The following is a 12,571-nucleotide window of genomic DNA, read 5'->3' as shown; positions in this document are numbered from 1 at the left end:
GTTAGGACGACCTCGCGTTCGCCTCCCATTTCAAGATAAGGAAAGAGAGGTCCCAGAAGTGGCGCGCCGACACCGGGGTCCTCCCCTCGGCGCAGCGCCTTTCCTCCCGCGGCCGGCTGGTGGCGCCCCGGCCTCGGATCCAGACGCTCGGCCCCGCCGGCCCTGGCTCCGAAAGGAAGAGTGACCCCGGGGCCGAATGGATCCCAGGAATGGGTGGGGCGGCGCCTTCCTCTCTCTAGGTCAGGATCCCAGCTGGCTTTCCCAGGGACAGCCCTGGACCCTCAGGGCCGCTGTACCCCTTGCGCCATTCCATACTGGCCACCCTACACCAGGGGCTTCTAGGAATCCCGCCAGCACCCCCATTGCCACCCGAAGCCCTCGAGATGGGTCTCTTCCCAGGAGAGGCGGCCCAGGCCCACCGTCTGCAGGGAGCCCTTTGGCTCTTCTCCTGCCTGGGTAGCAGTGTAAACGGACGAGTGGAGAAGCTGGGGCCATCCCGAGGCAGAGGGCTGCCTTCCTCACAGAATCTCTCCCAAGGTTGTTTGCGTCCCCAGGAAGCGCAGAGGACGGGCTGCGAGGGGGAAAGGAATGGTGAGGAAGTGGAGAGATCTTGAGGGCAAATCTCTCCAGCCAGCGCCTTTGGCTTCGAACCTGCCTGGCAGGGTTGGGCCAGTGTAGAAAGACAGGGTGGGAGTGGGGGGCCTCACCACCCCACTCACCCCCCACCCACCCTGGGAGTCAGATGGAGGACCGGCTGGAGAACCACAGATGCTCTCCTCCCTCGAGTTCTCGAGTTCCCTAGCAGGCTGGGGGCCTGGGACCCAAACCCTGGCCACTCTGGTGGGAAATGACTGACCTTGGCCTGACCTCATCGCTAACCCTTGCCCTAGGCCCAGAGTAAACCAACTCTTCTGGTCCTCATCTTTCTGGAGCCCAAGGCTTAATTTTTCCTGGGTGGAGCCCACCCATCCTTGCCCCCAGCACCTAGTCCTTCCCAACCAGATCTGAAAACTTCCAGAGGACTTCCCTTCCCTACCCCACTCTCTCCCCACACGAATCCCTTTCTATTTAGCTTTCAAAATCCAGCACTGAAGGCCTTGTAATGGGAGTGATTCTGGAGACTGAGAGCTGAAGATCATGGTTCAAAGCTCCCCCTCCCACCAAAAAAGCCTGAAAATAGCTGAAGCTGTACCTCAGACGGTAGAGCACTGGCCTTGGGGGCAGGAGGAAGCTCAGGAATAATGAATGACCAGGCCTTGAGTTCAAGCCCCAGGATCAGCACAAAAAAAGAAAGAAAAGGCCAGGGGGCGGGGTGGCTCATGCCTGAAATCCTACTCAGGAGGCTGAGATCTGAGGATCACAGTTCAAAGCCAACCCTGGGCACAAAAGGACCTGAGACTCTTATCTCCAATTAACCCTCAGGAAATAGGAAGTGGGCTTGGCTCAAGGGTAGGACGGTAGACTGGAGCTGAAGTCTACCCACAAAAAAAAAAAAAAAAAAAAAAGGGCCAGGAGTTTAGCCCACTGGTAGAGTGTTTGCCTAGCATGCACGAAGACCTGGGTTCCATCCCTTGGTACTACATACATAGAAAAAGCCAGAAGTGGTGCTGTGGCACAAGTGGAAGAGCTGTGGCATAACCTTGAGAAAGCCCAAGGACAGTGCTCAGGCCCTGAGTTCAAGCCCAGGACAGAAAAAGAAAGAAAGAAAGAAAGAAAGAAAGAAAGAAAGAAAGAAAGAAAGAAAGAAAGGACAGCCAGGCATGATGGCTCACACCTGTAATCCTAGCTACTCAGGAGGCTGAGATCTGAGGATTGCAATTCAAAGCCAGCCAGGCACTAAAAACACTGGGGCCCTTTTGTTTTTGTGGGTCATGGGGCTTGAACTCGGCCTGGGCACTGTCTCTGAGCTCTTCAGCTGAAGGCTACCACCCTACCCCTAGGCCTGAGTACTGTCCCTGAACTCTTCAGCTCCAGTCGTCCATCCTACCCTGGAGCCAAGCTCCACTTCCCGTTTTCTAGAGGTTAATTGGAGATAAGAATCAAGAATCTCAGATCCTTTTGTACCCAGGCTTGCTTTGACCCTTGATCCTCAGATTTCAGCCTCCAGAGTAGCTAGGATTACAGGCGTGAGCCACCCAGCCCTGCAAGACCCTGAGACTCTTATCTCCAATTAACCACCAGAAAAGAGGAAATAGGGCTTGGCTCAAGGGTAGAGCGGTAGCCTTTAGCTGAAGAGCTCAGGGACAGCTCCCAGGCCCAGAGTTAGTTCAAGCCCCACGACTGGCAAAAACAAAATCAAACCAAAAGCCACCAAAAAAACAAAAACCACCTGTCTCCACTGGGGTCAGGTGGCCTTCACCTCACCATCACCATGCCAGGTAGTGGCTGATGCTTGTTTTCTCTTTCTTACTTTTTTTTTTTTGGCCAGTTTTGGGCTTGAACTCAGGGACTGAGCACTGTCTTTGGGCCTTTTCAAGGCTAGCTCTCTACCCTTGAGCCACAGCACCACTTCCAGCTTTTTCTCAGGCTTTGTGCCTGCTAGACTTGTTTTCTCAGCTCCCACAAGCCAGCGCCAGCCTGAGCCCCTGGACAGCTGACAGCCTCTCCTTCAGCGCTTCCCCCCACCTCTAGCTCGGGACTTGCCAATCGAGTAATGCAAAGCGAATGAGTGAAGGCAGAGGTGCACGTAGGGGCATTTGGGGAAGTTGAAGAAGGGATCTGGGAGAGAGATGCCTTTCTTCACTACCCCCCCCTTCCTCAGCTGTCTTGGGCCCCATCTTCTTTCACAAGCCCGGAAAAGGGTAGTGGGCATCCCTCTCGCCCGGTCTCCCTCTCTTACGTGGGCTCCAGCAGGGCCAGACCTGTCCGGTCCCATCCTTTCTCCCCTGTGGGCCCCACCCTCCTCGTTGCCCTTTTAAGAAAGAGGAAATACTTCCCATAAACAAGCGCCCCAAAAGGAGCGCAGTGCTCAACTGGCGCCCCCGTGAAATCGAGGCTCTTAGCAAGCACCGCACCCGCCCCAGCCTCGATTCTGGGGAAGGGCTAGGCGACACCCTGTCGCCGCGGCTTCCCCAGCAAGTCCTAGCCTGGAGTTGCCGGGACTAGACGCGTCTAGAGGAGGGACTTAGGGGAGCCTAGAAACTGCTCAGGGAGCGTCGGTAAAGTACGGTCTGTGCTAGGGGCGAAGGGGTGCCCGGCCGCTCCCAGCAGTGAAGGGGGTTCCCCGCCCACACCGCTAACCCCTCCTCCTCCCCCGAAGGAGGTGGCGTCTGAGGCCCCTCACAGAGAGACTCCAGCATCTACTCCGCAGCTCGCCCAAAAAGATGAGACAGTCTTGGTCCTTAGGGGGAGCTGGGAGTCAGAGCCCAGGAGTCCCGTTCACTGGATTCCCGGGACGGCAAAAGAATTAGGTCTCCAAAGCACAGACGCTTGGATTCCTCATGAGCTGGCACCGAAAGGAGAGAGAACCTCGCTTTTCCTGCTAGCATACTGGAGAGACTGCTGCCAGGAGGAATGAACCATTCTTCTTGCTGTTTTAGATTTTGAGCTTTGTGGAGTTTCCTTCCTAGCCCTTCGGGAGAAAGAGGAGCTAACATGTCCTAAGCATTGGTCAGTTAAAGTTCCAGACAGAGCCTTGTGTCCCCAGGTTTGTCAGTTCACCTCCTGTGTTTGTTTTTGTTTTTTCTTTTGAAACTGGATCTTTCTATATAGAGGTTGACCTTTGTTTTTCTATCCTGCCTCCGTAGCCCGCGTGCTAGGGGTTGTTATAAGCGTGAATGATGTTTAAGTCCCAAGTGTGGGGTATTGTATTAAAATAGTTTACATCCATGAAAAGTCTGTGAAGTGCCCATTTTACAGAGGAGGGCACTGAGGCAGAGATTAAGCACTTGCTTGAACTAGAAAAGGTAAGGAAGGTGGGCGTGGCCCGCCTCCACGTGTCTTGCTCCACCCTGCGGCCTCTGTGTCTAGCAGGCCAGTCTGCCCCTCATTCTTCCCTACAGAGGAATTCACCCAGACCTCCTCCCATCCTCTTGCTCCTCTTCAGGCAGCCCATACAGGAAGTGCTGGTGTGAGCTGTGGCTCAGAAAAGCAACTCCATGCGCAATGCAACAGGTCCAGACCTGGAGAAGGGACAACCATGAGTGGAGGAGTAGAGAACTCAGGAGGAGCCCAGGCTCTCCTTTTGCCTTCTCCACTCCCAGATCCTCCCTCCCCTGCCCCCCCCCCCCACAGTACCAAGTAGATAGTAAGGCTCAGGTAGGCTACAGCCAGCACAGCTACAAGGCTGAAGTAGGCAGGGTGCGGAAGGCTGGGCAGGTAGCTGATCACAAAGTAGAGGTTGATGGCGCAGACCAAAGTCATGATGCAGGAAGTGACAACCTTGCTCAACCTAGGGGACAGGAGAGAGATTCCAGACTGACTGGCTGAATGCTCTTGGGTAGCCTGCTTCCTCTTCTCCTTTGGAGCACCCAGCCAGAAACAGGGATGGGCAAACCCCTCATGCCTGTGCTGTGAGGCCTGGCTCAGATACTCTTCCTGTCCTCTTTCTCCCTCTTAAACGCACAGGTCCCAGAGAAATCAAGGCTCCTTTTAAGTACCCCACCACTCCAGCCTTAACTCTGGGGAAGGGATAGGCAACACTCTGTGGCTGCAGGTCTTAGCCTAGGGCTCCAGGGACCAGAGGAGTCTGGAGGAGGAATTTGGGAGCGACTGGAAGCTGCCTTTGACACCAACAGTGTCTGCCAAGAAGTAGGGGGGAGCTCAAGCTCTAGAAACAGGCCATAACCTCAGATTCAAAAGCTGCATGACCCTGTGTAAGTTCCGAAACATCTCTGAGGCTTTGTGGCTTCCTCTAGGTCAGGGCAGTAGTCCCCACCTCTGACTGGTAGTGAGGATGGAGTGTGGTACTCGCATTCACTTCTTGGGATGAGGGTACTCACAGGCCATTGGCAAACTCGTGCATGATGGCAGGCATGCTGGTGAAGGTCAGGATGGGCAGGACAGCAAAGGGGAGCTGGGGGAGGGGAGAGGAGGGGGTGAAGCAGGGAGGGATCCCCCTTCCATGAAAGGCTGTGAGCCTTAGACAAGCTCTCTGTGCCTGGCTCCTCTTCTGCCTGCTTTCTGAACAGGAGACAGTATGTGGAGGCTCTGGAAACCGAGGATGGTAGCTGGGTAGCCAGGCCTGTCGTCCTAGCTACTCAGGAGACTGAGATCTGAGGACCCTAGTTCAAAGCCAGTCTGGCTGGTAAACAAATCCAAAAGATGGTTATTTAGACTTAACCAGCCAGAAAGCTAAAAGTGGAGGTGTGGCTTAAGTGGTAGAACACCAACCTTTAGTGAAAACGATAAGGGCAGTGCCCAGACTTTCGAGTTCAAGCACACGTGTGTGTGTGTGTGTGTGTGTGTGTGTGTGTGTGAAGACGGTGATTCCTATTCCCTAGGTGGCTGTGGATTGTGCCTGCGAACCTTTAGGACAGGTGTGTTTAGGACAGAGGCTGGTCTAGACGGCCCCACCCCCAGGCTCCACTTGGAGAAGGCTCCTGGGTCCCCACTCTCACCAGCAGGCTCTGCAGCACGTTGAGCAGGTCGTTTAGGCCCGACAAATCCCTCAGGTCTCGGAAGACAGCCACAAGCACGGTGGGCAGGATGGCACAGGACCGGGTTAGGAGGACCCGGGCAAAGCGGGACCAGCGCAGCCTCAGAAAGCCCTGGAGGGGGGCGGGGGTTGGTCAGGGACAGGATAAGAGACACCAGAGGAGGGATCTGAGTCATCTCAGATCGTGGCATGCCTGGGAGGACAGGTTTTGGCCTCTGAAGAGAGGGGGCAGCTCTGACCCTAGTTGGAGAGGGAATGGGTGGGAGAAATGAGGGCTTCTTCCCACAACACTCCCCCCAGCAGTTGCTCAAGCTTCGTCAATTTGGGGAAAAGGGCTCTGCTTGTCCTATCTGCCGCTTGTGGAAAGTTGCCTCCATTTTCTCATCTGTAAGATGGGGCTAATGGGAGCATCCTCTGGGCTGCTCTGGGCAAGCCCCAGGGATCTGCCTGTTGACCTGTGCCCATGGCTTTCCCACCCCACCTCCATCACGAACTGTCCCGCGTAGGTGCCCGTCATGGTGGAGCTCTGCCCGGCAGCCAGGAGACCCACAGCCCAGATGTAGAGAGCTGCAGGGCCAAAGAGGCAGCCAAGGATCACACCCTGGAGGGATGAGGGTGTGGTCAGCGCGAGGCCCCGCCCCCGCCCAGGCCCCGCCCCTGGATGGGCGGGGCGTCCCAGGACTACGTCCCTGCTCTTACTCCTTGGTAAATATCCACCGACACTGTGTTGTTGTCCCTGGGGAAGATCTTGGCATAGTCGTGGAGGCTGCTGTTGGCACAGATGTTGAACTGCAGTTTCCGGGCCAGTGGGAGGGAAACGGGAGGGTCAGCTCGGTGGCCAGCAGGCTGAATCTGGTAAGCACACTTTGCCGGGCAGGTTTTGTGTTTTGGGTTTGTTTTTTTAATTTCTCTCTGCGGCAGGTCTGGGCCTTGAACTCGGGACCTTACACTCTCCTTTGGCTTTTTGTTGTTGTTGTGTTGTTTTGTTTTTGCTCTAGGCAGCACTTTCATCTTTATGGTGATTAATGGGTGATATAAATCTCACAGACATTTCTGCCCATCTGGCTTTGAACTGTGATCCTCAGATCTCAGCCTTTTGAGTATCTGGGCTTTTCTTTTTCTTTTTCTTTTTCTTTTTTTGTGGTGGATGGTCTTGGGGCTTGAACTCGGCACTGTCTCTGAGCTCTTCAGCTCAAGGCTACTTCCTTACCCTTGAACCAAGAGTCTCAAGTCCTTTTGTGCCCAGGCTGGCTTTGAATCTTGATCCTCAGATCTCAGCATCCTGAGTAGCTAGGATTACAGGCATGAGCCACCACGCCCAGCTTGTTTTTCTTTAGTATAATTTGTGACCATAATTTAAAGTGGAGAAGAATATACCTAGCAACTCAATTTCCAGCCTGGCTTCGGTTATAAGAGCTGTGTTGCCACAGAGACTATTCTAATGCCCTGGAGTCTCTTCTTCCTCACACTGCCGCATATCTCAGCCCTTCAGCCGCCTGGCCTTGAAGCCAAGGGTTTATAAGCCCTAGTTAGTCCTCCCCATGCAGACTCAGCAGGTGACACTGCCAGGCCTGGCGTCCCTAGAAGAGGCTAGGAGCATGGGGAGAGGGGAGGTGGGTGGGACCTGGCAAGTGTGCCTCACCGCATCCTGGTTGGTTTTCTGGTAGAAGGCCTGCCCAAAGACAGCCATGACGAAGAGGTTGATGATGAAGGAGACAGACAGGGCGATGGTGGCCTCAATCAGGAAGTACATGTTGGCTTCCCGGATGTCCCCCCGACGGGCTCGGTCTACATCCCGAGTCTGTGAAGGTCAAGAGTGATAGAAGTTCCACAGTTCTTCAGAGACACCCAAAGTGCCTCTACACTCACACTTCCTCTACCCATGTTTTCTCCAAACCCCAGTTTCTGTGTGTGTGTGTGTGTGTGTGTGTGTGTGTGTGTGTGTGTGCATTCACGCACATGCGCCAGTCCTAGGCTTGAACTCAGGACCTCATCTCTCCTGGGCTTTTTACCTCAAGGCTGACACTCCGCTTTGAGCCACACCTCCACTTCTGGCATTTTCATGGCTAATTAGAGATTAGAGTATCACAGACTTGTCTGCCTACTCTGGCTTCAAAGCACAGTCTGAAGGTTTCAGCCTCCTGAGTAGCCAGAATTACAGGTGTGAGCCCAGTGCCCTGCCCAGTATGTCATGGAGCAGCATGCCAGGCTCTTGTAAACCTGACAGTTGCAGGATTTGAAGTCAGGATTGCCGGTGTCCAGTCCCTTTGCCTTGTCCAGTCCCTGCCTATCACACGTCTATTTTATCTCCTTGACAGTACCTTTTATAATCCACAACCCCCCGCTTCTTCCCCACTAGAATGCAAATTCTAAGAGGGGAGGGGCCTTGACTGTTTTCAGTGTTAATATATGAATCCTCAGCTCCTAGCACATTGTGTATGTGCCATCATTACAGTTTGAATAGTTAGGGATTCATTTCTACCTGAATTTTTTTACTTATTTATTTTTGCCAATCCTAGGCTTGAACTCAGGGCCTGAGCACTGTCTTTGGGATTTTTCCAGGCTAGATCTCTACCACTTGAGCCTCAGCACCACTTCCGGCTCTTTTCTATGTATGTGGTACTGAGGAATTGAACCTGGGTCTTCGTGCAGGCTAGGCAAGCACTTTAACCACTAGGCCAAACTTTCGGGCCCCTGTCTGAATTTTAAAAGGAGACAAGGGGCAGGCCTCCATTCTCCAGGCCTGACCAGCCCAGATGTAAGGAAGAGGCGTCCGTACCTTCCTTGTCCCGGGCTCACCTTAACCAAGGCTGAGTGCAGGTAGATGTTGTGGGGCATAATGATGGCACCAACAATGCCGACAGCTTGCAGAAGCTCAGGCTGACCACAGTTCTGGCAGGAGGGCAGGAACAGACCCCGGAGGAGGGCTCCCTGTGCAGGGCGGGCTACCACATACTGCGGGGAGGAACCTGATCAGCCCACTAAAGATGAAGCAGCTGCCACCACTCATCCTGCACCCCCTCCCAGCTGCTTAGGGATCTGGCTGAGGGCCACTTTCCCCAGGCTTCAGGCTGGGGAAGGAGGGGAATGATAGGTGCAGATAGTGGGACACGGGTACCGACCTCATAGCCAAAGGTCAAGGCCATAATGGTAATGAGAAATCCAAAGAAAGCTTCTAGCTTCCGCAACCCTAAAGGCAGGGCCCAAGAGCAGAACAAACAAGACAAATGAAAAACCTGCAATGTAAACAATTATTAATGGCTGATATTTGGAGTCCTTTGTTCCAGGCATCCAGCCAAGGGCTTAACATATATTACCTTCTTGAAGCTTCACCACAGCCCAAATGCTGTGCAATTCTTTGCCCAGAAGCCCAGTACTTGCTCCAGTCACAAAGCCAGAGGGAGGGAGCCAAGGTGACCCCATTCCCCAGTGGAATGGGCAGCCATTCCCAGGCTCTGCTCACTGTAGCTTCCTTTCTCCCAACCCAGTGAGGCTGGTAGCTCCTTACCATAGTTATCCAAAAACAGGAAGAAGAAAGTGTCCACAATGGTGATCAGGACGCCGCCCCAGAGTGGGATTCTGAAATCCCAGTGACCCAAATCAGTCTTGTCCCAAGGGCCCGGAACTCCTGACCCCAGAGGGAAGACTGTGGTGGGAGCAGGAGCCCCCAAAGGAGAGGGGGTGTATTGAAAATGGAAGGAACATTCCAGAAAGAGCAAAGCCAGTTTTAAGGTCCAGGTTGCTCTGGGTTTTAATCCTGAAAGCTGTGTAACTCCAGTCCGTGTGACTTTATCCAAATTACCTTACATTCTGGAGAAAGAGAGTGACAGCTTTATCTTAGAAGGAACAGCTGGATAAAATGGACTCAAGAAGGTATGTGGCCTGGGGGAAGAGGTAGGAGCTATCCCTGGCCCGAGTGGTAAGTGGGTGACCCCTGGGGCTGTACCGTCCAGCCGAGAGCAGATTGAATGCTATGGCTGTGCCGATGACCTCCTGCATGTCTGAGCCCACAATTGCCAGCTCAATGGTCAGCCAAAGCAGAGTGCGGGGTGCCTAAGGGAAGAGACATTGCTTCCTTAAAAGGGGACCAGTGATTTGATGGTTGCTTCATCCTACACCCAGCTTTCCACACCGCATGCTGTTTCAGGGTCAGAAACCTACAAACTACATTTGCAGGATGATCCTGCAGCTAGCTTCCAATTAGGTTTTGCAAGAAGTGCTGAATGGGAGATGGCCGTGGTCTGGATGTGGGTTAAGTGTGGCATGCCTTTGAGGGAGAAGCCTTTGCTAGCGGGGTGGAAGCGTGGTCCTAGTGTGTGCAGTTGCTGAGAAGGGTGGAAATTTAGACGCTGAGCAGAAGTCAGGACTATGCTTTTGGACCTCCAGAAATGCTGAACTGTGAGCTACTTAAACTTTACTCTTTTTCCCTCCACTCCCTTCCTCCCTCTCTTCCTTTCTTCCTAAGCTAGGGATTGAACCCTTGCATACCTTGGGCAAATGCTCTATCCCTGAGATGCATCCTCCGCTTAAATTTCTTTACAAACTACCCAACACCGTCTATGTTGGTTTAGCCAAAGAAAAGGGGCTAATTCAGAGATTGGAAGGAGACAGAAACCACTTCCCCTGCTCGGTGGTGTTTCTGTCAGCGGCACCCCAGTGAGGACATGAGGTGATCTGAGCTCCAGCAACACTGACTATCATTGAAGCAGTGGCTGAAATGTTTCTAGAAGCTCAGCAATAAATGAGCTCTGGGCCCAGCCAGGGGTACAGCAGCTTTCTAAAATCTGTTGACATGTTCTGCCCTTTCAGCCCTTCCATAGGTCAAATGGCTAAATTTTCACATTAAATCCCTCAGGGGGAAAAAAGAAATCTTGTGCTGTGATTTCTATGTTCCTGACTGGGCTATGACAGCAACCAAGTCCCCAGGGTCTCGCCCAGCTGTGACCATCCCTGTGCTGACAGCCCTGAGCAAGTCCTGCCCTAGAGTTTAATGTCCCCTCCAGTTTGTTGTTTCTTTCTTTGTCTCTCTCCCTTCCTTTCTTCCTTCCTGCCTTCCTTCCTTTTGTGTGTGCTTACTAGTGCCGGTACTGGGACTTGAACTCAGAAGTTCTCATTCTTGTTGAGCTGTTTCACTCCAGACTACTGATATTCTACCACTTGAACCACGCCTCTATAGCTGGCTTTTTTTTTTTGCCAGTCCTGGGGCTTGAACTCAGGGCCTGGGCATAATCCCTGAGCTTCTTTTGCCTTAGGCTAGTACTCTGCCCCTTGAGCCACAGTGCTGTCTTGTGTTTGTGTGGTACTGAGAAATCAAACCCAGGGCATCCTACATACTAGGCAAGCACTCTACCACTAAGCCACATTCCCAGCCCCGGTGTCTGGCTTTTTGATAGTTAATTGGATATAAAGTCTCTCAGATTTGTCTGCCTGGACTGGCTTCCCACCTTGATCCTCAAACCTCTTGAGTAGCTAGGAGCTTTTGTTTTTTTGAGACCGTGGCACTATGCAGGCTGGGATAGTCTTGAACTCACTGTGTAGCCCAGGCTGACCTTGAACTTTCACTCCTCCTGCCTTAGCCTCCTTAGTTCAATTTCCTCCCCTGACCCTCTCAGTTTATTACGATAGTAGTTTGAGTCTGTCTTGTCCTCTGTCAGTGCATCTGGGAAGCCCAGTGGAGATGACATATTTATCCACTCATGGACGCTCAGGCTTCCTGCCCAGGGCCCACACCTCCAGCTCACCTTAGGGTAGTAGAGGTGGCAGACCTCACCCAAGTCCTTGCCAGTCACCACGCCTAGCCGGGCGGCCAGGCGCTGGCAGAGCAAGCCCAGCACAGTGGCCCAGAGCAGCACCCAGAGCAGCTGTGAAGAAGCCCAGGAGGCTGTCAGCCAGAAAGACCCATCCCACATGGCCCCCTCAAAAACCAGGACATTCCATGGGGAGAGGATGGGAGGGCAGAGTGGATGACCAGTCCCTCCCCTTGGCTGGGGCCCTTTTCTGGTTTATTGGAACCATTCCTATAAGCCACCCTGAGGGCCCAGGACAAACTGGGGTCTCCACACTCTTAATCTGATCTCCCCCTCCTTCAGGCCTCCAACTCAGCACTTTGAATCCAGCCACAGCGCCAGCCTGAAGGTCCGACTCAATGTTCCCCGGGTCCAGGAAAGCGATGCTCATGAGGAAGCCAGGTCCTGTGAAGGCCCACAGCTTGCGCAGGCTAAATGTGCCCTAGGGGTGTGAGCAGAGTGAGGGGGTTCTGGGTACCATGCTGGTGGCCGCTGGCCTGGGCCAGCCTCCTTCTGAGCTGTCCTGGCCCTGGAGGCGAGTGAGTAGAGGAAGCTTGGGATTGCTGAATCATGATGGGGTGCGCTGAGTCATGATGGATCCGCTTTTGCATCTGTCTTTGTCAGCAGGAAATCTACACTTGACTAGCTTCTCCTAGGCTTGACTCAGGGGTGCACAGAGCCCCGAGAGCAGGCTTAGTGGCAGCCAAGACTCAGGGTCTAACTTCTCCCTCTCCAGTCCCTTCTCAGATCACAAGGCCTCTTCTGTGGAGTCCTCCACCTGGATCATGATCTTGTCCTATCAGCCCAGGAATCTGCCAGGGATTCTAGCATTGCAAGTAGCAAGAGTTCTAGTCCCTTCCATAGATTCCCCACATCTGGCTATACTCTGTGAGTGTGCAAGCACACGTGCGTGCTGCTACTAGGGCTTAGACTCCAGATTTTTCCTCAAGACTAGCATTGAGCCATAGCTGTACTTCTGGCTTTTTGAAGTTTAATTAGAGATAAGAGACTCATAGGAATTTTCTGCCTGGGTTGACTTTGAACTGTGATCCTTAGATCTCAGTCTCTTGAGCAGCTAGGATTATAAGCATGAGCCACCAGTGTCCAGCTGCTAAAGCAATCTTAAAGTGCTAATCCCAATTCACCTCGACCTCTTTTCCTTTACAGGAAAGCTGAAATCTGTTAGGAA

General features: G+C 53.2%; 1 protein-coding gene across 1 annotated transcript; it reads right to left on the bottom strand.

Moving 5' to 3' along the window:
* Nucleotides 1–3,996: 3,996 nt before the first annotated feature.
* Slc11a1 (solute carrier family 11 member 1) lies at nucleotides 3,997–11,773 on the bottom strand. Its single transcript, XM_090354388.1, has 13 exons — nucleotides 11,702–11,773; nucleotides 11,338–11,457; nucleotides 9,543–9,649; nucleotides 9,105–9,175; nucleotides 8,719–8,786; nucleotides 8,396–8,551; nucleotides 7,239–7,397; nucleotides 6,296–6,385; nucleotides 6,078–6,197; nucleotides 5,559–5,708; nucleotides 4,941–5,014; nucleotides 4,237–4,390; nucleotides 3,997–4,121 (listed from the first exon to the last, which is right to left on the bottom strand). Exons 1-13 carry the CDS (start codon nucleotides 11,771–11,773, stop codon nucleotides 4,008–4,010), a joined length of 1,455 nt encoding a protein of 484 aa, XP_090210514.1. The 3' UTR covers nucleotides 3,997–4,007.
* Nucleotides 11,774–12,571: the final 798 nt, after the last annotated feature.

The sequence above is a fragment of the Megascapheus bottae genome, chromosome 21 (assembly GCF_031878675.1).
Source record: "Megascapheus bottae isolate mThoBot1 chromosome 21, mThoBot2.hap1, whole genome shotgun sequence".
Taxonomy (NCBI): Eukaryota; Metazoa; Chordata; class Mammalia; order Rodentia; family Geomyidae; genus Megascapheus; species Megascapheus bottae.
The sequence above is the reverse complement of the archived record's forward strand: the minus strand, read 5'-3'. Positions and strand labels throughout refer to the sequence as shown.